Here is a 26,898-nt window from a genome sequence, read left to right as displayed (position 1 = left end):
AAGTAAAAATACTACTTTCACCATAAGAAAAAAGGAGACGACTTTCTGAAAACTAAGGATACGTTACCAGGAGGGCTTATCTATTCTTTAAGTATCTATAAATTCAGCTCAAAGTTTAATTGTCCCAGTTCTGGCTGCTGAAGAGTTTTAACAATTTAGCCTTACATAGTTCCACATTTCTACTTCATCAGTATTAACTTCTTCATGAGCTTTTGCAACATCTGGTAATATATTTAATTCTGACACTACTGAAAATGTGTGCAATCAAGTAAAGCTTTTTGAACTCTAAGCACTTCTTCATAGTAAGTAATCTCTATTAATTTTTAATTGATTTTTTTTCTCAGACATGAGAAAATGACTGCATATGTCAGTTCTATTCCACTGTAGTGCTACAGTCTTTTGAAAGGCAGCTGCCCTAGAGTAGAGAAATGCTGAGTGCTGAGCTGCTAAAGATATCAGCACCGAGTTTTATCTTACCAGTCCTGCAAGAAAATTAGTCGGCCATTGTGTTCTACATCTCTAGTGCTTACTAGCTATAAGATGGCGTTTTTTATGTTTTCCTGTGTATTCTTCTTCCTGTTGCTAAATAATTCCACAATTTTTTCCTGAGAGGCGGATATTGGAAATGACACAGGTAAGCAGCTTTTTAGGTTAAAATTCAAAAATATGTCTCTAAGTTTTTAAATAAATATATAAACTAAGTTTATAAAGACATATGGATGGATTATAACCTTTCACAGCAATTACTGATATTTATTACCTTCCAACAATTTTAATCTATATAAACATTTTTATTACAGAAGAAACATTTCAAAAAACCCATCTTTATTATTTGTCAACATAAATGGAGTTTATGTTAGGCAAGTAACCCGTGCCTTGTGTTGAAAACTTACTTTGTTTTAATGTGTTTGTGTATTTCATGACAAAGAACTAGATTCTTTACTAATATCAGTTAATAATTGCTTTATGAAATCAGTTTTCTTCTTTAACTACTTTTGATTTTAATGAATGTTGTACCATTCTAGCTGTCTCCTGTGAGATATTACGCCTTGTGTATAAATTTACTGATCTGCATATAATCTTAAGTAATAATCTGGCAAGCAAGCAATAACAAAAAGGTTGAGTAAACAGTAACTATCAAATGTATGTAGCTAGTTTATGCAAATCAAAATCCTTAGTTTTGTATTACTGCTAGTGTTCTGACAAGCTTGGGAAATTAACATCTAGGAGTCTGCTGTATTCTGTATTCTTCAAGAAACATGTTTTTTGTGCATTTTCTTATATAGTTTCATCATATTAGAAAGAAATTACATGTAAGTCTTTAAATTTACAAAGTTCTTTTGCTCTCTCACATGACTGCCACAAGGAAATGAAAGAGGATGTCATTATATCCATTGCAGTATGAAATAATATGGACTCCAAGTTGCCTGGATTGATCATGTTTTATAAGGAATTAATTCATTACAGGTACATAAACAAGTAATGTGAGGTTAAAGTGTGTTGTAAAACATAGTCACTTTTTGGAAGTAGATTTTAAAACTGCTGGTGAGGAAAACAGTTTGTAAAAGGACAGGTAGTCAAAATTGTTTGGTTCATTTTGTGACAGATTCTTTTACATTACATTCTAAGGAATAGTTGTTTGGGGTTTTTTGGGGGGTTTTTTTTGTGGTTTTTTTTTTTTTGTTTGTGTGTCTGTTGTTGTTTTGGTTTTTTGGGGCTTTTTGTTATTTTTTTAAAGAAAGGGAAAGATGAAGACAAAGGTGCTGTCACTTTTTACGCTAATTGATACTGAACAGTGTGTCACTACAGATCTATGTAGACCTGTGAAGGATTCAAGATGACTAGACCATAATGTATTAATCTGACTGCAAGAAGTGAAAAGCTTAAAACAAAAGCACATTCAGATTTATTAAGGCATTTCAAGGACCAGTTCTGTAAATTAGGCAGGAATACTTTTCAGCAACTGCTAATGAAGACGTGTTTTTTTCTTTTGTATGATTGTAGCTTTAAGCAAGTTATACAGGAAATATAAGCATATACAGGAAATAAAGAGCGAGCATGAGTGAATGGAATCAGTATGTTGATGGTTTCAAATTTCATCTTATCATGGTGAATAAGGTGGTGGTGACTGATCTGCAGCAATTTTGTCATAAGCTGGTGGAGCATCAGGTACCTGTGGTAAGGAAAATGGGTATGAAAGATCAAAAAATATCCCAATTGAATTATAAGGAAAATGACAAGAAAATGACCTTAAACACACAGCAAGCTATTTACCACCATATTAGATACAGTTCTATGACTTAAAGAAGCCAAGCTCCTTCATTGTGTCTATTTTTTAAGGTTACTTTTTGGTAGTATGTTTTCTGGTTTTGCATCAGATTCACTTTATTGCTCTTGTTCATCCAAAGAGAGAATTTTCAATGTTAAAAAGGCAGGAATAATTTTCTGATATATATGGGGTGGTTTTAGATTGATAATTCAGACAAATATTGAAGGTTTTAAGAGTCTTGATGCAGGCATATTGTCGTATTTCTAGTGGTAAAAATTTGAGCAGCATATTTTAAATGTTTGAGGTTAGCCTCTTCTCAATTCTAAAGCAATTTAAACACACCCATTTATATATACTTATCACTTAATTTACCTTTTTGAAAATTGAAATCTTAAATACAATCATCTTTCTGTAATTAGAAGAGCTAACACATTGAAGTTTTATAATATACTCTGATAATGCTTATCAGAGTATAGTGTGTACAGACACAATTTTGTTGTTTGTCTGAATGGTAGAAAATCAGTTAGGGAGATGTTTGGGGTTTTTCAGTATTTTTCAGCATTCAGGTGTTGCATCATTCTAATAGATTGCAAAATGATCATACAGCTTAAGAATAAATATAAATTGAAGACAATAGTTTTAAAGTAAGCATTTTAAATAGTAGATGTAATATTTTTCTTTAGTTTTTCACAGTACAAATTTTTCCAAATACTACTTTCTAAGTTGATATTGAAGCACTGAAGACTCAAAGTAGGAGGGAATACACCATGGGAGAAATCATCAAGTGTCTGTTTAACAATATTATCTCACCATGTCTTACTCAGTTTTAAGTGAGGTCTTGACTTGCAACTTACCACAGAATTAAAGTCTCTGTAGTCCTGCAGAGCCATTTTGCAGTCCAGTATTTCTCCCTCACCTACCACGTTTCGTATTGTGCTCACACTAGAGCTTTTGCTCTGTGACAGATCATAAAGAAATATGGGGGAGGTGAAAGGAAGAAGAGATTGTGAAGTTGGAGCAAAACTTGACAGCACATATACAGTATGTATTAGAATCTGGGATTAGACACAATGCAAGTAAGAAAGATACCTCACCTAACACTTTTTGCTGTCTGCTGAGACATATGCTCTCTCTCCTGTGTAATCCAGCTACATTGACAGAAAAATAAGTACTGCATTTTTCAGACTGATGCAGGAAATGACATCTCATGTACCCAAATGCCTCCTATTTTTTATGCCAGCTATTTTTTTCCTTAATCCCGAACTTTTTTGTTTTCCATTTTTTCAGCATTTCTTTTGTACACATTCTGTACCAATTCTCCCCTAGCCAGAAATAGCCTAAGAAAAAATTGATTTTCAAAACCAGAAAGTAGAAATCTCTCACGAGATGGAATCAAAAAACAGATTATGCTTTTTGCCAGGACATGCAAAACAGACATTTGGTTTGATTTTTGAAGGGTTTTTTTGAGTCTTGAGTCTTCATTTTTTGCAACATTTCACTAAGAAAGTTCAGCTTTCAGGTATTCTGCCAGTTGATATATGTATTGGATAGATAACTGGATAATTGGATAGAAAGAGACTGAGACAAAGTGACCAGAAACAGCAAGGAAATGGAGTTGCTGACTTAGATGAGACCTTTGCTGGGTTTTTTAGTCACAAACAGTTACTTATATCTTCTTCAAAATATTAGGTTAACTAAAAGATACTGTAAAACACGTATTTGCCCAAAGCTTTGCCTTGGTTTCAGCTGGAGTAGAGTTCATTTTCTTTTAAACAGCTGGTACAGTGCTTTGTTTTGGATTCATTATGAGACTAATGCTGGTAACACAATGATTATTTGGTTTTTGTTCAGTAGCTCTTGCTCTAAGTCAGAGACTTTTCAGTCGCTCATGCTTTGCCATTGAGAGGATGCACAAGAAACAGGGAGGGCTCGTGGCTGGGACACCTGACCTGGACTAGTCAAAGGGACATTCCACACTGGAGAACATCACGCTCAGTGTAAAAATAAGGGATTTGGCTGGGAGGAGTTGATTGCTGCTCAGGAATGAGATGGACATCAGTTAGGGGTGGTGAGAAACTGTTTTGGGCATCATTTGTTCCTTTGGGGTTTTAGTCCTCTCTTTCTCACCTTTTTTATGATGATCATTAGTAGTAGATGAATATATTTTGTTTCAATTACTGAGCTGTTCTAATTTAACCCCTGAAGTTCACCTTTTCTTTCCTATTCTCCTCCACACCAGGGTGGCAGTGGGAAATAAGCAAGTGTCCACACAGTGATTAATTGCTGTCTGGGGTTAAACCATAACAAGCTTTCACTTGAAAGAATTAAAAAAGACCTCCCTTTCATAGAAGACGGAGCAAAACTTAAAAAATAAAGTTTTGGAACTTCTAACAGCAGTTGTTATGAGAGAGATTGTACCTTATTTTTAAAATAGCTTCTAAGAAGACACAGATGAAAATATTTTTAAAGTAGTCTTTAGAAAACAAATCTCAAACCTGTCCACTTTTTTGTAAATCTTAAAATTGCAAGTCAAATTTTGCATGGATGAATCTCACATCATCCATAGGTGAGCGTATTTACCTTCTCTTCTTCCTGGATTTACTCTAATTTACCCCTTATTTAGGGGTAAATCTTATGAACAGTGAATATATTACTTTTATTTAAATGAAAGGACACTGAATGTCTCTTCATTTTGTGTAAATATAAATAGAATGCTTTCTACAAATAATTTTTTTTACTGATCTTACAAAATTTACAGATAAATTTTTTTACTGATATGTTGTGCAGAGTTGGGCAACTGGTTTCATGTCCCTTTGCTTCTGGTTCTTCTTACCCCTTTGTCTGACTTGCATGTTCTTTGGGGCAGGTTGTGTTTCATATGTGGTTTTGTCTGTGACATATGTCAGTGTAAATACTGCTTGAGATAGTGATGTCTTGTTACAGATTTTATGTTCTCTGCATTATTGTTATGCAAATCAAGGTAATTTGTTGTCAAAATAATAGCATGAGAGAAAATGAGCTGCCACACTTACCTGCAGACTTTTGTAGCCACTACGTCTTTTGTAATACCAGCAGCCGAAGGCAAGTAAAATTGCCAGCACCAAAATGAAAAGTCCAATACCCAGAGCTCTGTTGGGAAAGCAAAACAAAATTTGCACCACAACTAAATGCATCCTCCCAGGAGCAAGTATGGTTAGACCAAAAGTTTGTGTCAGCAACTTTTTGTCAGAGGAAGCCATGGAGCAGAATTTACTTCAGAAAATAGGCAAAGTATCAATAACTTCATTTAGTTTCTGTAGATTTACCTGTTAGCTAATTTCTCTACCAAGTTCTTATAAACATTTTAAAAATATATTTATTTGAAAATAATTATCTACCAGTGACTACTAATTCCAAAATCATACCTGTCTGTAAGTCTCTCAAATCACAGCATTGTGATATTGCAAGTGAATGTGAATTAAATTAAATGCCACATCTGCAATGATGCAGCTCATGTTTCTTTGCTAAATTTCTTTGGGCAGCAAGTATTTAAAATGTATCATAATTGCATCATATTGCAACAACTTTTAATGAAGGAAGTTTTTTTTGATGCATAAAACACATTGCAACCTTAAAACATGAGTAAGAAACTTTGAATTATTCATAAAGAGTTCTATAAGGATTTAGTTCTTGCATGACATACCAGGCACATTGTTGGCATCACTGGGTCATTTTAGGGAAAATATGTTTTGCAAATTGTGCTGTAAAACACCCTTCCCTCACTGCTTGCTGAGGACTTGGCAGAAGCAGCACATTTCCACTTTACATCAAAAAGCAAGCTGACAAAGTAATTTCAAATTTCCTAGTCACAAAAAGCCTTCTTTTAGTTTTAATATCCTCCCTGTTGAGAAATACTGAATTCATTCCCCAATTTTTTGTTCTTTCCCTGTTCAGGAACAGAAGAATATATGAAATGATTAAAGGGAAAAGAGTATGGGGAAAAATTGCTGTGTGAATCAGGATAAACCCATTCTAACATACACAGAGTTCACAGCAGTCACTTTCTGATGCAGCCAAAGTTGTGAGATGGCTCCACTGGTTTTCCTACTCTCGCCAGCACAGTTGAAACTTGGAGGGACTACTTCTCCAGGCAACTGGTGCCCTCCCTACATTTTTAGACTTCTTGCTTGTCACATGTTGTGTTGTTTTAGCTGTCCATTAGCCTGTATGCCCTTGTCCTGGTTTAGGGCAAATTTAGGAGAAAACCCAGGATGTGTTTCTGGAGCTGGTACTTCTGACTGCACATTTGCCATCTAACTCCTTCCCTAACTACTCACAGGATAGTATGGAAAGTGTGTATGCAATTTCTTGCCATTCCAGTTAAAGCTGAAGTTCTGCTGCTAAGAATCTAGGGCTCATATCTAGAATACTTCTGGTACTGGAAGGAGAAGGTCACTTTTGGTACTGGAAGGAGAGAGTCACATATCTAGAAAAACTACTTACAGATGCAGCCACAAGAATTCACAGCAGTTAGAGGTGAGCATGCCTAGTCTCAAGTGCTGAAACATGACTAGCCAGCCTTTTTTTTTTTTTTCTTTTTTTTTTTTTATAAGAACTGAACTGCTTTGGATGGACTATTAGAGAGCTTTCCCCTTTGTTTATTCTTTCCACCAGGGCTGATGGAAGAGCAGCTATCTTACAGTATGAGTGTTTGCAACAAGTCATAGTTTGGGGCCCAGTAAGCCAGTACTAACACAATTCACATACAGATATTCCAAGCACACTGGAATTACTTGCCTTATGTAGTAAAACATGAGCAGTTGGGTGGTGTCTCTAATAATCCCAGACCAAACATATTTTATTGTAATTCAAAGATAAAAAATATTTGGCAGAAACAATTTAGGAGTCATGTTTGTATGGCACTGAAGTCTTTTGCTCTTTTTTTTAACCATTTCTCCGGGGGGTTTTCGCCATTCTTTAGGGTGAGACAATGTCTCTTTGAGGTTCCTAAGAGAGGTCTGTGAATCTAGAGATTTAGGGTACAGATCACCTTGCAACAGCCTTAGAAGTAAATTCTAAATAAACCTCAATAAACCTGGTAAAGGATGATGACTTGTGATCATATTATTTAACTCTAGATTCTTGAATTCTGCATTTCTGATTTTTCATATCATTGATGGCTCTCTAAGGTTGCCCCTTGACAAACATTAGAGAGACCTATAAGATAGTTAAAAGGCACTCCATCTATATACAACAGTGAATTTTTTGGATACAATTTTCTGGTTTTCTTTCAATACAAATTCTTTCACCAGCTTACATGCTAACATAGGTTTTCATTTACACTTACTCTTCCACTGCAAAATAGACATGTCCTTTCCCTCTAAAGTGGTTGCTGTCCAGGTGGTTATATCTTCTGGGCATTTTGTGAGATTGGTCCTGCTCAAACCTACAGGGTAGAAACACAGTGTGTCAGTGTGATAAATAATTTGTTACCATTGAAGCTTAATATTTTCAGCTTCTTTGTTTTAATGTGAGCATTTTAGAGAGGCAGGATAATCTGATATTTTCAGAATCAAGTAGATTCCTATACACACAACTAAATCCCAATTTAGGATAAAGCTCAAAACCATAACTATAAGTCTACATATTAGTATCATCACTGACATCAAGGTGTTTGCAACTGAGTGTAACAGAGTTTGCAGAATTTGATGTGGTCTGTTTAGGTACCAAGCGATGGCAGATTTCTAAAGCAAAATTGAGAATATAGAAAAAAAGGCAATTTTCCTGGACAAGAAAAACTATTTAGAAGAAAAAATAATACTGATCTTAACAATAGTTGTTTTTCTATTCTGTAATTCCCTGTAAACACTCAGGGGATAGGTTTTCAGTCACTGGATGCTCTCAGAGATCTGTTGAATTTCAGATGGGAATACTGATTCATGTCTGCTGACAATCTAAACTCAGATGTGTAGTAATTAATTTTATTGTAAATAAAATTGTAATTTATATTACAATCTTCATTCCCAGTCTTAAGGTGGTAATCACAGCTGTCTGAACAGTTAAAAATCTATTCCATCAAATGTAGTGAAGAAGAAATCCTCAAGTAATCATGTTTCTGTAATGTGAAGAGCACAACAACAGATCCTTACTTGATTGTATCCCACTAATCTACCCACCCTATACAAGTAAATTAGAAAACACAATGGCTTTACTGAAGATAATTCTAGCCAAGGAAATAAAGCATATTGAGTTCACTTAGAGACAGTCAAGCCTCTTCTAAAGCATAATTTTTAAACAAAGCTGAAAACTTTGTGTAAAACAAAAAATATAAATCTTACCTTCTTCAGACCTGTATTCTGTCTGTTAACTGAAGGCATATGCAGCTTTCTTTTACTTGGTCTGTTTTTTTCTCCTTTGATCTGTCCTCTTATGACTATCACGAGTTTAAATTCCTTTCAGTTCAGCTTCTGAATGCATTAATTAGCATGAAAGGGGCAAGGAGACAACTTCTCATTTTATTCTGCATCCTTCCCTCTTAAAAAGCAGCAGAAAAATCTGTTATTTCTTGATTAATTACATGTGCTCTGAGAGACAGCCCAACACCTTTTTACCTGCCCAATAAGCACAAGCTCCTAGAGTGGGCAGACTGTTTCTAGATTCAAACATGTTTTCATCTAAGGCTGCTTATATTATTAGAGAGGACTGATATTTTTGCATGTATTTACTATAGCTTTGTTTGTGCAGTCTTTTTGCACCATTTTAACACTGTGCAATATAGTATATGTAGACCAAAACTCATTACCCTGTGACAGAAGTGTCTTTGATTAAGGTAAGTAGAGTTTAATTCTATACTGAGAAGCAAATACTGCAACAAAAAGAGGGTACATCCCATGGGCTGCAGAACTAATGAAGCCGGGCTTTTGCCTTTGTTAACGCTGTAGTAATTCCATTAACAAGGTCAGGCAAGAAATGGCAGCCTGTGATTGATTCAAAGGTCTGGGTACTGTGATATACCAGCAGTTAGTTACAGCCAAAAGAGCAAGGAGATAAAAGAGCCATCTTCTGCTTGTCATTTGTCCTAATGAATCATTAATCTGAGCCTCTCTGTCCCTCTAAAATTTTTTTTTAAGTTTGAAGGATTAAACCTTTTTAAGGTTTTACTTGTCTTTGAAGCTGTGCACAGGGTTCTAAATATAGTAAAAATGGCTGACAGACTCAAGAGAAAATTCCTCACACAGGGCACCAGTTGTGGGAATACCAGTCATTGGTGTTTGTGGGTCTGCATTGAAGGCACTTGAGACAGTAATTCGTGTTTGGACTCAAGTGTTTATTATTTCTTATCAGTAAAACAGTCTCACTTCTCTGAGTTTGGCAGCTTTTCATTAGAAGGCACCAAATGGCTAACAATGTCTTGTTACAAGGTCTTTTAAGACTAAACTATCCAATTAAGAACTGACACCTGGATTATTTTCCCTTTTGACCCAATAACTGATCCCAAAGAGCCCGCAGCGCATAATTTCTGCCCAATTACAAACTGCCACCCAAACACATGGAGAAGAAGGAAGAAGAAGCATGAAGAAGAAACCCAGGATGACACCCTGTGCCCTCCATCTTGCTTCCATCCACAACATGCTAAAAATCCCAAAACCTAAATTTCTCACCAAGTAATACACGTACACTACTCTCTATAATCTATTTCATACTTTTGAGGATTCTAGTCTATCTTGAAGTCTAGGAAGCTTTCTCCATGAATGAGGGTCAAAGTCAGTGCTCCCCTGGGGGTCAGGGCACCCCAGAGCAGACAGAGAAATATTCCCAAGGTTTCCACAGGAAAGAACAGACAGTGTGATTGACCAACATTCATTTCATTAGGAAGTCAGATAAAAAGTATTAACATCAGTATTTTTTAGCTAGGATGGGGCTGATTCTTGTATTTTTCCTAATTATGGTAAAAACCTGACCTGTCTATATATTTTTTCATGGTAGTGCCTAGAGACTGGACCAGAGGCAGTGACCACAGTCTGAAACACAGGCTGTGCTCTCTGAACATCAGGAAACCCTTTTTTCTGTGAGGATGACTGGGCACTGGCACAGGTTGCCCAGAGAGTTTGTCGAGTCTCCCCCACTGGAGATCTGCAAAAGCCATTTGGGCACAGTCATGGGCAACCAGCTCCAAATGGCTCTGCTGCAGCAGGGGTTAGACCACAGGACCTCTAGAGGTGCCTTCCAAACTCTGTCATTCTGTTATTAATGCCAGATCTAGTTGGTTTTGCTAGACCCGGTAAAAGTTTGAAGCAACACGGTTTTTGCAGAGGGGAAAACAAGGGGTACAGGAAGAATGAACAGTGAGGAGCATAAATTTGCTAATTTGGGCAAGTTAACTCAGATGAACTCAATAGGAATTTCAAAGGTGAAAGAAGGGAAGTTTCTGTAAATATCCATGTATGTAAAACTGTAAGTGGACGCTATTACAGTCTGTCAAGTTCCTAAGAGACATGCCAGCCCTTGTGCACTCTGAAATGTTGTAAAGTTCCTTATCAAATCATGTGTTTTCCTGAAGAAAAGCTTCACTTCTGGAAGAGGATGATAACTAAAGCTTGCTTGATCAAGCTGCTTGATCTTGTGAGAATCAAAACATTAATAAAGAAAATCCACGTGATTTCTTCATGTAGCAAAACCAGTCTCTGACCCTTACTTCCCTCAAGTGACGTGTAGGGTAAAATGTCAACTGCTTGAGTATTATGTGTTCTGAATGAATCTCTTGTTAATAGTATAACAGGAAAGGGAAAAAAAAAAAAAAACAAACAGTTTTGTCATGGATCTGTGGTGCCCTCTGCAATGTAAATGCAGAATGCTGCTATTGAGGATTTGGATGGATGAAGAAACGAAACACCACATCCTGCTTTTGATCTCAATCTTTTTACAAAATGTTATTTCTCTGATACAGTGCTGCTAACTCCATCAGTGTAAAGTCACTAGGGTTGACACATGGATTCCAAAGGTGTTTTGTTTTCAAAGATAACTTTTCAGGAGTAGAGGATGGAAGAGGAGTACTTTAGAGAAACCCCAGAGTAACCCAGCTTTTTTCTTACAGCCAAACCTGTGGCAAATCCAGGACGCTCTGATGAATCTTGGTGAAAGGTAGGAAATGAATGCTTCTGGTGTAACTATAAATAACAGGCTTGACCTTTGAAAAAGAATAGCTGTTAGATGGTTTTGTGCTGTTGACATTACGATCCCATCTTTCTAGGACAAGATTCTGGGATTTTTATTAATTTACTTCCTTTAACTGATAATTATTTTTCTCTGATATTTGAGGCTTCCTACAGCACATAGAGCAAAGAAAAACAAGTACAACCTGATTTAGTTTTGAATTTTATGGGAAACTCACAGGTATTTCACTGCTAAATCTACATTACCAGTAACACAGTACAGTAAGAGAAAATAAGGAATTATATCCTTTCAGTTTGTCCTGAGGATCCTTGTCTGTCCATGGTTTGGGGATTTACTTTGAAGGAGGTGTTGTCTGGCTTCCATACTGAAGAACTCCACTATAGGCTGGATTTGAAGCTTTTTGAAAAGAAGCTATTCCTCAACTTGCTTCTACCTTGACTGCAGGCCCCTCCAGGGAGCAACATGTCCTGTGCAACTGCCTTGCACAAGCACCATAAATATGTTCATCCTGAAAGCCTGGTTCATGACAGAAACTTCCTCCTCAAGTAATTTCCAAATGAAGCTGTGGTCCTTACTGTCAGACCCATCTCCCTCTGCTCCACCTCTAAATCTTACAGTAAAAGAAGGAATGGTAGTCTTAATCCCGTAGAAGCTGTGCCAAGAGAATGTCGTGATTACAGTGGTGCCTTTGTTACTCTACCATGTTTTTCTAAAGAAAAATGTCTGAACAGCTTTCTGGCAGTTTTCCTTTGAGCCTATTTTGTCTGTGGTAAACTGGACAAGGGCATTGTTCAGATTTGTGGGGCTTTCTCCGTGCGATGCAGAATGATCAGCCATAGGTGAAAAACTTTTGGATGCAGTTGGATGCTATCAAGGTGAGGTTGAATTGTTTCCCTTGCATCTAATTTCAGAAGGACATACCTGGATTCAAGAGAATGGTAGTGCTTTCCAAAGCCTCATGACCCTGTTTCCACTGAAACTAACTTTGCTAACTTTTGGGGTGAGAAACTCCTTACAGGTGGGCTGCTGATTTAGGCCTCTGAGGCCATCTATTGAAGAAAGTTAGTATAGTCAACACTGACTACATTCTTAGAACTTGGATCAAAAGAGTCCTTTGCAATAGGTTGCTCAGGGAGGTGGTAGAGTCACCATCCCTGAAGATGTTTCAGAGGCATGTGCACTGGACAATGTGGTTTGGATTTAGAGGTGACAGTGTCAGTGCTGGGTGGATGGTTGGACTTGATGATCTTAAAGGTCTCTTCCAACATTGGTGATTCTGTGATTCTAAGTAATCCCTGTATTAAGAGTCCAGTGAAATTTAAATTGGAATATTAATTAATTTTACTTGGAGCTGCAGCTGAAGTAAAAGCAGTTCCAAAATAAATACAAACACTCAGTACTTGAGCTCTGGATATGAGGGGAGCTGACTTCAGGCTGCTCAGGGAATTAGTGAGTTAGATACCCTGGAAAGATACCTGCTTTTGCAGGTGCTGGAGTCTGTCAATGCTGGTCACATTTTAACCACCATCTTCTAAGGGCATAGGAAGAGGCAATTCCCAAATGCCAGAAGTCAAGCAGGGGAGGCAGAAGATGGCTTGGCTGAGCAGGAATCTTCTTTGGGAGGTAGAGGCAAGAAAAGAAGGTGTAGGCTCAGCAGAAGCAAGGTCAGATGACATGGGAGGATTACAGAGATGCTGCTCACCACTGCAGAGAGAAAATTTGTCATGCTGAAACAGTAAAAAGCTTTTTCAAATATATTAATGGCAAAAGGCAATGTAGAAATAACATCAGCCTGTTACAGGATGAGGATGATCATCTCAAAAACAGTGACATGGACAAGGCAGAGATGTTCAACACTTCTTTGTCTCTACTTTCAACACCAGTAAGGGACAAAGGGGATCCCACTGCCTGGAGCTGGAGTACCCTGGCTATGAGAATGATCAGCTCCCATGATCCTGAAATTGTACAAAATGTCCAGCCCACAGCTGGGTAAACACATCATGTGATGGGTGATCAACTGACTGATGGGCTGCACAAAGAGTTGCAGTGAATGGGGTGGCATCAGGCTGGTGACCTGTCACTAGTGGGGTTCCACAGGGCTCCACCTTACGGCTTAGGTGCTCTTCAACATCTTAATGATTTGGACGCAGGACTTGAACACTAAGTTTGCTGAAGACATTAAATTGAGAGGAGCTGTTCACTTCTTTGAAGGCAGAGAGGCCTTGCAGGGCTACCTTGACAAATTGCAGGTCACCAAACAAATGAAGTTTAACAAGGGAAGGTGTCAGATTCTGGCCCTGAGATGAGACAACCCCGGATGTGTGTATAGACTAGGGAATGAGGCTGAAGAGCAGCACTGCAGGAAGGGACATCAGGGTCCTGGTCTGTGGAAAGTTGAACATGAGTCAGGGCCACCATGTCCTGGGGGTATCAGGGACAGCATCTCCAGCCAGGTAAAGGAGGGGATTGTCCTGCTATGCTCTGCTCTGGGACAGCCTCACCTTGAGTGCTGGGGGCAGCTCTGGGTGCCAGAGTAAAAGAGGGTAATGAGGAGGCCTCCTGCCCAAAGGAGGGTGATGAGGAGGATGAGGTGTCTGGAGGGGAAGCCATGTGAGCAGTGGCTGAGGTCACTTGGTCTGTTCAGTGTGACTGAGGGGAGATCTCATTGGGGTCTTCAGCATCCTCATGAGGGGAAGAGGAGGGGCAGGCACTGATCTCTTCTCTGTGGTGACAGTGAGAGAACCCGAGGGAATGGCCTGAAGCTGTGTCAGGGGAGGTTTAGGCTGGATATCAGGAAAAGGTTCTTCACCCGGAAGGTAGTTGGGCACTGGAAGAGGCTCCCCAAGGAAGTGGTCAGAGCACCAAGCCTGACAGAGTTCAAGAAGCATTTGGACAATGTTCTCAGGCACATGGTGTGATTCGTGGGATGGTCAGGAGTTGAACTTCAATGATCCTGATTGACCCGTTCCAATTCAGTGTATCCCATGATTCTATGATTTGACTTCTTTTGTGCCATTAGACAGATACATAGCAACAAGATTGACAGTGTGTCCAAGGGACTAATATTATTTAGTGCATTTAGCCAAAAAAATTAAAGTATTTCTCAGAAGATACTGTTCAGCCTGGTGGGAACCAGGGGAAATCTCCAGCCTGAGCCTTGACAAAGCTAGTTCTGAGCTCAGACTGGGCTGCTCAGGACTTCAGCCATTCAGGCCATGAAAGCCCCAAGGATGTTATCAGCCCAACTATGCCGGACTATGTCCGTGCTGCCAGGCTCTCCTCATAGCTTCAGCCTGAGCTCTCTCTGTTTCAGCTTTGCTGCTGCCTCACCCTCATACCATGCACTGCTGTGAACAGCCCAGCTGCATCTCCTCTATTCCTCCTCTTGGTGCCAGGGATGCTGTTTGTTACCCCCAAAGCTGCTGCTCCCCTGGCTGAACCGGCCCACAGAGGTTCACAGAGGCTGAACCAGAGGTTCCACAGCCTCTCAGTGATCCTCTCCTGAACCCAGTCATCTTTGTCAACTTCTTTCCTGTGCTTTGCTGCTCCAAAATGCATGCACAACCATGGAGCAGAGGGGAACAATCCCCTCCCTTGACCTACTCCTTGTGCCCCTGTTCTTCCAGCACAGTGTGCCACTAAGTGCCTTCTTTGCTGCCTATATCAAAATAAATTGGTGACAGGGCTTGTAAATAAAATACAGAATTTTAACAGAGTGCCAGAGCTGGAAACTGCATCTATTAAACATTTCCCCATTCTTCCCACCTCCAGCAATACCACCTCCACTTTATAAAATGAAGAGTTATTTTAAGTAGTGGAACGCTGCAGAAGACTGTAGAATAATACTCAGAAAAATCTAAAATTTTCAACTGATAAGTTTAAAAAGGATTTTTGTCAGGTGTGTCAGAGCCTTACTACAAGACTTTGCACACTCAGTTGCTCTCCTTCCAATGTGTGTTCTTCAGTCAAGCCCCCACAGGTAGTTGATTTATTAATGGTTCGTCTGATTCCCTGTAAGTTAAATTAAATTTTAGTTCTTATGAGACAAGAAGTAATTCTTTCAGATGAGAGATTTAAGTAAATTCAACTTCACAGAGGAAGTGTTTCAATGGTGAAAATTTCTGAAGTTTTTAAGTAGGGCAGATATGATATTCATAATAGTTTGAAGGCTTTAAAGTACTACATATTTTTCCTTTCAGTGTTTCTTTCTAGATGTTATTCAACCTTTTCTCCCTTAAATTCTGTCTTTCCCTAATACAGTAAAATTACAAAAAAACCCAGTTGTTTGGATACAGAGTCTTTTTTATTCTTATAAATAAAGACTTTAGTCAAAGTATTTGCCTTAGGAAAATTGGAATGTGGGACTGAAGGGGACATCAGGAAGTCATCTAGCCCATTCTAGTACTCTGAAACACATATATTTATATCCTTGATTATGTGTTACCTATTCTCTGATGTCTCTGTATTTTCATATTCTGCATTCATATCCTGCATTGTATCTGAACAGACAACAATGAAGCTTTTCCCATATTACATAACTGCCTTTCTGGGAATGATATAAATTACCAGTTGTTTTAACAAGAAAAGGAATTAATCACGTTTTTTCCATCTCAGACTATTATGGATTTGAATGCTGTTCTCATGCCCTATAAAAATTTTTTCTTCTAAATCAGGCAAACTTTATTTCTTATACTTTTCCCTTAATTTCTTAATTGTCTCATTTATGTTGAACTTAATTCTTTGCAACTCATGTACTTCTTCCAGTTAACTCTGTTTTGCAAGCATTATCTCCTCTGCATTACCATTGTTATCTCCTCTATATTATCATAACACAGAAAGACATTTGCTATTTTAAATACAGGGTTGCATTTGAGATTCTCTACTCAGTTTGAAGTCCACTGTAGCCTTAGTTCTTCCTATACTACTCATTAATCCTTCTCCATTTTGTGTGGGTGTATTTTGCTTTTTACTTCTGATATCTAGGACTGCATTTCTCTCTACTGTATTCTGTTACTCATATAACTTTTACCTTTTACCAGGTTTGTTTATTTATTTATCTTATTCCAGCACTGCTCTGTAGAGTACCTGCAAATCCTTCAGCTCAAAACTGTATTCATTTACTTGTGCTTTCAGATACAACTTGTTTACTGAAAATACTGGGCACCACTTCCCCAAGTAAGCATTTGTGAGCTGATGCCTCTTCCTTTTTTTTAGCAATAGCTGCAGTCTGTGATTGAGGGTAGAGTTTGTATCTGCTGCACACATGCTTCATGGCAATTTAATTTAGGCTATGGTTTGCCTATTTCATTTAGCACAGCCCTCTGGGACTCTACTGAAGGCTTGCGTAGTCAAAATGCAACTTCAATATCAAAATAATATGGTAATGGTTACTGCTCTACTTTGCATGTAAATTAATTACTTTCTTCTTTTGTTTCAAACAGTTGTACCCAAAATTTCTGTTCTTCTAAATGCTAATAATAGTGAGTTTGGCAAAAACAAAACACTTCCATGTGTCCTTGAGAGGCTGTCAGAGGTCTCATGTAGTCACACCACTACATTGTGCTCTCCATACCTTCTGGTTTGATGCTTCGGGATATGGAGGGAGGGGTAAGGTAACGTTGACTTTTCTGGTTTGTTTCTAATCTTGCTTCCTCTTATTTTTCTCTGTTGGAGTCGATCTAAAATAATTAAAAATCCAGCTGATAGGACAAGAATGGCTCCTGCCATGTAGAAGCCTGCTCTGTAATCTCCAGCCATGTCCACAATCAGACCTGGAGAGAAACAAATGACAGGAATATGATTGATGGAGAACAGATGAATGTAAATTAGCTCAGCATTGTGAATATATCCTCTTACAAAGGCAGTGTACTGGCTACATACTTGTCTGGCAGATTTCTACACCGTAAGCACAAGGAATATCACCCCAGTATAGCATTTTTCATTTTTCATTTTTGTGTTTTGAAACACAATTAATGTCTCATTGTTTTTCATTTGTGAATTGCTAGTGAAACAATATATTAGACAGTTTTAAGTACTTTCCAACCAAAAGTGTGGCAGACAGTGCAGGTACTGGCAGAAAGACAGACTGTGCAGCTGTGTATGTGAGCAACTCAATGTTCTGTGGGGTAGCTGTCACCAGTTGCTGTAATTTGGACCACAACTACAGCATGAGCGAGTTTAAAGAAGGGAAGGAGATTCATCTGCTGGAGACAAAATTGGAGAATTTGTCTGACGTGTTATGGGTTTCCAGTCCATCATTTTACAAAGAGTCACGGAAGCTAACAAAAAGACCTTGGTTTTCAGGGACATTGAAACCAACCAAAATATATGATGCCATTGTGTATTATACTGAAAAATCTCTACAGTACAGTAGTACAGTAGTAGCACTGCAGCAGTGTGTCAGCTGTCCTGTGGGTATGATGGCACATTCCTTTGTGGGCTGATGAAGGTTGCTTGCTTTTGGGAAGTTTGTCCATGTTTAGGGTACTTCCTCGCCCTTATTCTAAATTAAGATCAGCCCTATATAGGCACAGGAACCATGAACTCAAATCTTTTAGATTTTACACTCAAAGGAGGAGAGGAGAGCTTGAGAGGCACTTAGGGTTCCCTGCTCTTCCATATCTTCTTTGTAGTTCACTAAGTATACAAAAAGGGGTCGCACTGATTCCCGGATAATTAGTACTAGTGACCAGCCACTATACACTGTATTTTATTCAGATCTTTCCAACACATTTTCGATACTGTTCTGTTTCAAACCCTCTACAAATCTTCTGGTTCCTGTATTTCAAAAGTGAATTAAAATATTCCAGTATTCAGTTGGACTCATTTGCAACCCATTAGCAATGTCATTACCACAAAAGTCACTTGTAGTGAGTGAACAATGGTCTTTGGATGAGGACTCAGATCTGCATTGTACAAGTCACACTGGTCTTTTTTTTTTTTTTTTTGCCATATCACTTTTCAAAGCCTCTACATCTTGCGGTTCATTTGTCTTGCATTTTTCCAAGATGACTATATCTTTTTGCCAGCCCATAAATCCATGTGCTGTCTCATTGTCTGCTCCCTCTTCCCACTGTTCTTATGTGCTGCCTTCCCTGTTTATTATACTAGCTGGCTCAAATGCTGTCTAAAACCAGCAGGCATTTCTCTGAATATTTCCTTGAGGTTTGCATAGCCTAAGGTTTCAGGCTGTTCAATTTGAACTTCTGTAGAAACCCTCCCAACAATACCAACATTTGTGCAACATCAGTGTTCTCAAATTTCAGTTTCTTCTCTGAAAGTGTGTGTCTGCTGCTTGTCCCAAAGGCGCACTTTCTTAGCTAGATAGTTGGAGGCCATCAAGTGGCATTATGTGGGATTCAGGAAGCAGGACCACCATGTGAACCCTAGCTTTCATCCCTCCTTTCTTGTGTGAAGGCATCTCCAAAATCACACAGAAGAGAGGGAGCAGTGTATTTTGAAGAGGATTTAAACTGACTATTTGTTTTTATGTACTTCTTGGCTCAGATGCCCCTGAGCTAAAAAAGGGGGGAAGTTGAGTGCAGATCCAGATCTTTTCAGTTCAGATTACCACTCCCCTTTCCTCTTTTAAACTGTATTTGGCAGTGAGTTGTCTTAACTTACCCGCAAGAGGAGGCCCCACAAAACCTCCAGTGCTTCGAATAAGCATGAAAAGTCCTAGGGCACTGTCAAATTCTGGCATGCCTACAACATCTACTAGCACTGTAATGTGAATGGCGACCGTTGTACCAAAGAAGAATCCATAGAAGCCAGTGAATATTGCCAGGGAAAGGTAATTGTTAGCCAGTGGCAAGAGCATCAGGGAAGTACTGATCAATGTAATCGCCATTGCCAGCAAATGAATGCTTTTGGTAACGTGGAGGTTGGCATACCAGCCACACAGCAATCTGCCTCCAAAGTCCACCATAGCCAAAATGGATAGGAGGGATGCAGTCCATGATTCATCTATTCCCAGGCTGTAGCTAAGTGGAACTAAAAATAATGGAGGAACAAAAAAACTCATAGCAGCTAATATACCAAAAATGGCATAAAGTACAAATTCTGGTCGCCTCACAAGCATCCAGTTGAAGGTTTTGGGCCTGATGGTAGACTGATCTTCTTTGTCTGTCCTGGATGCACCATTGCCAGGTGGTGTTTCAGTTTCATGATGGCTGGCCTCAAGGAAGCAGCTGCTTGCCAGGGGTCGCATCAGTACTCCACAGACACAAATATTGAGTTGGATGCCACCTATGATCAAGAGGGCACCTTTCCATCCATATTGACCAATCAACCACTGGAAAAATGGCCCAAAGATGAATGCAAAGGCACATTCTCCAGCACTGGCAATAGCATTGGCCAAAGCCCTTTTCTTGGAGAAATAGTGGCTAACAATGCTAATGGCTGGTGTCCACGAAAAAGAAATGCCAAGACCTGAAAAACATCAATAGAAATAGCATAGGTTAGACACTATTGAGGTATTTTGTGAAGGTAGAAATTAAAGCAGTCAGTGCTTCTACATTTGCAAAGTTGAAAAGTGTTAGAAAGAAAACATTTTTGCCCAGAAGAAGCATGAGCTTAGCTGGAGTAGGTGTAAGGGTATACTTGTGGCTATATTATATTCTGTACATTGTATATATTCAAGTGAAAAAGCAGAACATGAAGTATATACATTATTACATTTGCACTTAAAAAAAAAGAATTTGGTTTCACAGCTCTGCCAGTGCATGAGAAATCCCATGGTCATGGGGTTGAAGCTAGGCAGATCCCAGTGTCCATGCTGTGTGTGTTAAGGCTGGTACTAGGTCAGACCAGCTGGTTAAGCTGAGCTGTGTTCAGGGTAGACATGAGTGAGGTGGGACATGAGGGAAGTTGGTGTATTGCCTCTATTTGCTCTTCATTTTCTTGCTCAACTGCTTTGAGCAAATTTAAAACCTGCTCTAACTTAGAGTTATTTTGATGGCTCCCTAGACTCTTTGGCAGCCCAGGACTGCCAAAGGGTTCAAATTCCAGACATTTTCTCAGGCATCCAGTGCAGAATTCAGAATGGTTTATTTTATTCCCTGCTAGCTTTGCTTCCTGTTCCAGGAAAGTCTGCTAGCTGTTGGAGACAACTTTCTGGCCTGGTTTTGCCTGAAGTAAAGGAAAGGATTGGAATAAAATGAAAGCCTGGGACTCTGTTCAAACCATAAGATAAGCTGATACAAAGTATAGAATTTGGGATCTCCCTGTCTTTTTACTTCAGTTCCCTTTATGAAGTTTTTTTAAACCTTCACAAAGCTCTTATCTCTGAATGAAAAACAAAACATTTAATTTTCTGCTTGCATATAATTTGCAAGTGTAAATTATTGGCATCTAAATATTTGTCTTCTTTGTTGATGCAGATTTCCTGTACAAACTCTTATTTCCAGAGTGAAATGGGAGGGAAATCACTTTTAAAGAACATTGCTTGTTCTGGCTGCTCATAAAGTCAAAATAGATAGCAGATTTTAAAACTCCTACCACTAGCACCCTCAAATACGTTGCTGGTGGAAGAAAGCCATGAAGCCATAAATTCATACCCTGTAGGAAGCCAGTTGTTGCATACAACCAGACCATGTTGAGTCCAAAAAATCCCAATGCCATTCCTGAAAAAGCCAGAAGTCCTCCAGTGATCACAACTGTCCGATGGGTATATTGTACACACAGTGAACTGGCAACAGGGGCTAGATAAGCAGAAAAATCGGAGAAAGAAAAATACATTTGAACATTAATCTGATCAACATGGCCAAATAAATAAAACATTTTGACGGTGACTACCCTTATAATGCTTGACACAAACAGCCTTAATTCTGCTGGATGGGATAGGAGGTCAATCAAAATTTCAAAATTTTATCCTTGCTGATAGAGAAATTACTGTTCCTGAGGCACAGATTTGAAAATATATTCAACATATGTGGACTCTTTTAAAGGGAAAGAGCATTTTAGTGCCTTCCTTGTAGTAGGACAGTTCTACTGACTTTCGTGTAAGGATACAGCTACCAACAAGACAGAACCTCACAGACTGTTTTAGCAGAAGATGAAGATTCAGCCACGGAATCTATAGGTTCATCTATAAAAACTGTACTATTGAGAATGTGTTATTGATATGTCTGGCATGAAAACTTTCTGAAGAAAACTAACTTTTGTTTTCTAGAATTTTGCAAAAATCAACCCTTAATGGAATTTTAAAAGTTTATAAAGGACCAAAAATTAGGGTTTATTTTGTGGTAATACTTTTTACAGAAAATTGGCAGTTCATTTCTTAAATCTTTATTTAGTTGTACAGTTTCTCACAACAGAGTGCAGGGGCTCTTCAACACAAGGGCAAAGGTGCAGGTGGTACAGATCTGATGGTGCAGCAGCTGCTTTGGTCTCTAGTCACTGTCTGGAAACACCTGAAATGTCAGAGATATTTTTGCTTAATTACGGATAGTTTTACTGCCTGGCTGGTTTTTTCCATCAGCATCACAAGAGTCGAGGTCAAAGCCATAGGATTTCTTTAAATGGCCGTGGCCACTAGGGGGTTCCCAAGTACCACCTGGCATGAACCAGCTCCCTAAAATCTGTTAAATATCCTGGGAACTGGAGTTCATGCATAAAACCGAATTCAGTTAACAGGGACCACGCTTCTAAATATAAATAAGTAGGAAGACAATTATTAAAAGAGAGCAGCCGGCAAGTAAGGTTTCACAGTACTTTGTAGGGGCAGGTTGTTGTACATTAACCTGTGCTAATAAGAATTAAGAGAATTTGGTAGCTAGGATGAGTGAAATAAACCTGACAGAGTACTAGTTGTTGCAAAATCTTCAGCATGTACATTGCCTGACAGCAGAAAGACCTGGCAGGAGTTACATAAACTTCAAATGTCTCATCAGGTTTTACAGCAAAAATCTGATAATTTTATAAACATGTTAAAATGATACTGAAATTCAGTCATTATCTTACTATGTAGTACATGAGACATGATAAAGTACATGCAGTTGGTGAATCATAAAATATGATGAAAAAAAGAAGAGAAAAGTTGACACAGGGTAACATCCATGAAAGTTCTTGAAGACAAGAAAAAGAACTGCAGCTGGAGCAGAAATATTACTAAATCTCAATTCTTAAATAGTAAATAAGAAGAATAAACAGGCTGAAATTAAACATGGAGTAGCAAGAGAAAGAAAGAAGCTAGCCACAGAACTGGAAATGGGTAAAATAGCTTGACTCCAGAGTTTGAAAGGACAAGGGCAACACACAGAAAATGCACAAGCAATGGAAAGGGATGACAACAAGAGTACAAAGAGAAAGGTGTTGGGAGGTGTACATCAGTAGCCAGAGAAGGCTGGTGAAGGTGATGGGGAGAATCCTTACTGTGGTAAACTGAACAGCCTGTTGCAAGTGCAGACCTTGGGAGTGGAAGCACATGCTCTCCTTCAACACAAGAAACAGACCTGCTGTTGAAAGGATTCAAATAGGAAAAAATAATTCAGTGATCATCCTTCTACTGAGCCAAGTGACACTTAAGGTTTCCCAGAGAGAGACATTAAGAAAGACTAAGCAGGCCGGGAAACATGCTCAAAGAACTGGAGGCTCAGGTGATTTTCATCAGGAAGTTTGTGGTCCCTATAAATGAAGCAAGGCAGAAGAAGATGAGGACAATTATGTATTGACCTGAGACATTTATAAACTACTATATAGAGGGGGTTTGGAATGTTTGACCACCAAGCTTTATTCACTGAAAGAGGATTATTTTCAATGGATTTCAAAGGATGAAAAGCAACTTCTGCTGAAAATTATAGCTGCCTTCCTTGAAGTAGGCTGGCCTCCCATGTGGCTAGGCAAATATATTATTTTTCTGGTTTATACTTGATATTATTGTGTTAAATGCTCTATTCCTTCATACATTCCTATACAATGTAAATATATGCTATAACAAAACAAAACCTAACCAAAACAGGACTGTTAAGTTTTTCCATCCTGTGCTGCGTTTTTCTTCTCATGAACTTCAAATGCCTGAATGACACAATAGTATCACAATATGTCAGTGATACATCTATTTTGTTAACCAAATTGATAGATTACCATTTATTAATTTCTGCGGTCTGTGAAGCAGGTTTTTCAAATTTTTTTTTCAGTTAATTATATCTGTCACTGCCAAGCAGGCATCAAGGATAATAGTTTATGGAACTGATAAAATCTTTTCAACTCATGACTTATTTTATCTTTTTACTTTGACTTTGGGTTACTCTTTTTTCCTACTGAATACATTTTTCAAAGAAGGATCAGTTGCTCTTGATGTTTGGAAATACTGGAGTTCCAAGCAATAATACTGATAGGTGTGGACTGAGTAGGATGCATGTAATTATACGGTGTCTATGCAAAGAAGTGTCTTCGGAAAGAAAATTATGATAGCATTTATTATGTAAGGATATTTACCTATAGCAACCATATATCTCTATGAGAATATGCAGAGCAGATTTCACAAATTCTGTACAGTTCAAGCCTGCACATGTTTGGAATCCTCACATCATGTGAAGGATCATGCAGTTTGCAGGGCACTAAGGACTCTCTAAACAACCAAGCTGAGTCAAATGCAGTATGTTTCTTATTTTTCCCTCCTTCATTTGATGTCATGTGGTATTTGACCTCACTGCCTTTGACTGGGATATTTCACTCTATCTTCCTCTACTCTCTGCTTGCATGGCCATGTCTTTATTGAGTTCTCTCTGTGTGAATAGATTGTTTTTTTCTTTTTAACCCTGTGAGTTTTCTGGTAGATCAGTAACTTGGAATCATAGTAAGAGGGGTGAAGAAGACATAGAGTTGGTAATACATGCAAAGAAAGGGGATCTTGGTGAATATAAAAAGAAGTGGGAAAAAGCAGGACTGAGAATAATTTTGGTAGCAGATGGCTTACCTGATGGATGGGGTCACAATCCTTGTATTCTGAAGTACTTTGAAAAAGTACTTCAGACAGTCACACTGAGATCAGTGAGCTTGCACAAACTGTTTTAAGAGCTTGATTCAACTAGCTCTGTGGCTATTATTCCTAGTGAGTTTAACTCAAAGCCTGTAGCAAAACTTAATCATGAGTTTAGGTAAATGATGTTTTTCAAGCAATCAGATTCCTATGTTTATAGAGTTTTGTTATTAACCCATTCCAAATATGAGGCAGTAAATGCCAATTTTCTGAAATTTTTCTGTATTTTCTGTAGAGACTTCTGAAGGAAATCTAGACCTTATATGTTGCTGGGATTGGGGTTTTTTTAAGGAAGACTTCCAAACTTTCTCAGGTGATTAATATTAAAATAAAATGCTAGAGGAGTACTACTACCTACCTCCTAAATGAAAGACTGTAATGGTTACTGATGTGATCCAAGAAGTGGTGCTTGCAAGTTCATCAAAGTGCTGCTGGATTTCAACAAAGAACAGACCAAAAGTCTTGAGGACAGCAGCAGTGAGGCCCATCACCATGAAGGCTGACACTACCACAACCCATCCATAGCCACCGTCTGGTGGATTGCTGTCTTTAGCCTGCATCTTTTCTAATTCTTAGTTCTTCTCTGGTGTTTGGGTTGTTTTTTCCTTTTTTTTTTCTGGAGTGGTAGTGATGGTGATGAGGTTTTTTAACAGATCTGCAAATTGGTAGAAGGCCCATGGTTAAAGAAATTAATTAAAATATTCTAGTAATGGCTTACACAAGTAATTATCAAGTTAAAATACAACATTCATTACAGTGGTTTGACTGAAAATATTACCTGAGTAACAGAGGTCTGAAGACACAGAAGACTGAATAAAGAAATTTTAAAAAAAATTCAAGTACAGAGTTAAGAAAACAAAAGAAGTATGCAGATGTGAACCAAGGAGAGAAGATAATGGGAAGATATTCAGACATGAAGATTTTCAAAGATAGAAGAATTTTAGGGTCCTCAACATTTTAGCATTTATAAATATTAATCATTCCTGTAATGCCAAGCATTTTTGCCAAAATGGTGCACATCCATCCTTGCAAAGATATATTCATAGGCAAGAATATCTTATTAAGCACAAAACTGAAAAAGCATATTTCCCTTTAAAAGTTTTGTGCAAACATGCAGCAATCATGCAGTGCATGGAGGACCTGGGATCTGGCTGGAGGGAGAGAAACATTCATACATTTTTCTGATTTCTTCATGGACACTAAATGCTGAGCAGGGATATTGTACAAGATACAGAAGACCAAAAAATACCTGTCTCAGGAGGAGAATGGGAAACTTGAGATAGCTGAAGATATACTATACTTAAAATTCTCTACCCTCTGTGCACCTGGGAAAAAATGAGCTGCATGAGGGAACCCGCACCACTTGAAGTTATCCAGTACAAAGAAGCAGTCACTAGTCCTGTGATTTGCTCCCTTGAGGTGCATGATCTCAGGAGGATCTGAATCACTGCAGCAGGGTGGGGAGAAGAAGCCATCAGAGCCTTGTAGGGATCAGAAACAAAATCATTCTACTGCCCCATATCTAGACTGACAAGGCACTGGACTCATTTGCACATCTTAAAAAATCTTAGAACAGCCACAAGAGAGGGAGAGACTGCCTTGTGTTGAGGTCTGTACGAAAGAATCAGGTTTTCATACCCACAGTTTCTGGGGTCATCTTAAGCAAGTTGTCAGATCTTGCTGTGCCTGTTTTCTCAGTTGTCAATTGTAGCTAATACTTTCAAAGGTCATAAATTTTGTAAAGTTGGACGCATTAATACTTGTATTAGTGCTCAGTTTACTATAAGAAAATACAGAAATTATATCAAGCTGTAGCTGTAGCATTCTGACAATGCTGAGCTCAAGTAGCATGGTCATAATTTTGTTTGAGGCTTGGAAGAACACAAAAAGGACACAACACTCAAGCTAAATGAGCCTGCCTAGGGAGAGTGATACTGATATTTCTGCATTCTGCAAAGACATGCCTGGGCAAGGGATTATAATTTGGGCCACAAGACAGATAGAAGAAATCCTGCTGCTTACCAGGCAACACCCAGACTAAAACAGGCATGATAAAATCTGCATGACACCACCCAGCACCCTTCACTTTCATTAGGCAAACTCTGTCCCAGGAGGAGAATAAATTGGGCCTTACTGCACACAGTAAGGCCCAATTTATGCTTAAATGAACAGCATGTTTCCTTACGACAAATATATCTTTTATGTCACAGCTCAGAATTCATCTTCCAGTTCCTTTTAATGATCACAGTGTTACATGTAACTCCCAAATAAAATTATTATTTCAGTTCCATTATTAATTAATAAGGTAGTTATTTTCCAGCAGCGCTATGGATTTGAAAGCAGTGCAGCTACATCCTATAGGGAATTGCTGGAATGCCTGAACAGGGTAGAAGAAAGCATAGATATTACAATAAGGGAACATGTTTCTGACACCACACTTTGCTTTCTTCCTCCTTCACTTGCAAGAGAAAGTTTATTATAAGATTATGTAATT

At 38.5% G+C, this 26,898-nt stretch overlaps 3 protein-coding genes across 3 annotated transcripts in view; 1 reads left to right on the top strand and 2 right to left on the bottom strand.

Moving 5' to 3' along the window:
- The window catches only part of ERMP1 (endoplasmic reticulum metallopeptidase 1), a 61,612-nt gene that overhangs the window by 3,057 nt on the left and 31,657 nt on the right, over nt 1-26,898 (top strand). The window contains exon 2 of the mRNA XM_054517826.1: nt 11,343-11,389. Coding sequence (XP_054373801.1) covers nt 11,373-11,389 — 17 coding nt within the window. The 5' untranslated portion in view covers nt 11,343-11,372. The remainder of the gene's footprint in view (nt 1-11,342; nt 11,390-26,898) is intronic.
- MLANA (melan-A) lies at nt 2,073-7,669 on the bottom strand. Its single transcript, XM_036402774.1, has 4 exons — nt 7,596-7,669; nt 5,302-5,398; nt 3,124-3,225; nt 2,073-2,173 (listed from the first exon to the last, which is right to left on the bottom strand). Exons 1-4 carry the CDS (start codon nt 7,667-7,669, stop codon nt 2,105-2,107), a joined length of 342 nt encoding a protein of 113 aa, XP_036258667.1. The 3' UTR covers nt 2,073-2,104.
- On the bottom strand, nt 16,967-24,964 carry LOC118699654 (monocarboxylate transporter 13-like). The gene is made up of 4 exons (XM_036403750.1): nt 24,763-24,964; nt 20,980-21,123; nt 19,046-19,852; nt 16,967-17,193 (listed from the first exon to the last, which is right to left on the bottom strand). The coding sequence occupies exons 1-4, from the start codon at nt 24,962-24,964 to the stop codon at nt 16,967-16,969; spliced, it is 1,380 nt and encodes a 459-aa protein (XP_036259643.1).

This window comes from Molothrus ater, chromosome Z (genome assembly GCF_012460135.2).
Source record: "Molothrus ater isolate BHLD 08-10-18 breed brown headed cowbird chromosome Z, BPBGC_Mater_1.1, whole genome shotgun sequence".
Taxonomy (NCBI): domain Eukaryota; kingdom Metazoa; phylum Chordata; class Aves; order Passeriformes; family Icteridae; genus Molothrus; species Molothrus ater.
This window is presented reverse-complemented; position numbering and strand designations above follow the sequence as displayed.

Excerpts from the sequence above, each read along its gene's own strand:
- LOC118699654 (XM_036403750.1), bottom strand. The coding sequence starts at position 24,964 with ATGCAGGCTAAAGACAGCAATCCACCAGACGGTGGCTATGGATGGGTT. Across the intron at positions 19,853-20,979 it reads AACAACTGGCTTCCTACAGG|GTCTTGGCATTTCTTTTTCG; the intron begins GTATGAATTTAT and ends GATGTTTTTCAG. Across the intron at positions 17,194-19,045 it reads TGTGGGGCCTCCTCTTGCGG|GTCTGATTGTGGACATGGCT; the intron begins GTAAGTTAAGAC and ends GTTTCTCTCCAG.
- MLANA (XM_036402774.1), bottom strand. The coding sequence starts at position 7,669 with ATGCCCAGAAGATATAACCACCTGGACAGCAACCACTTTAGAGGGAAA. Across the intron at positions 5,399-7,595 it reads GTCTATTTTGCAGTGGAAGA|AGCTCTGGGTATTGGACTTT; the intron begins GTAAGTGTAAAT and ends CTTTCCCAACAG. Across the intron at positions 3,226-5,301 it reads GTGGCTACAAAAGTCTGCAG|AGCAAAAGCTCTAGTGTGAG; the intron begins GTAAGTGTGGCA and ends GATCTGTCACAG.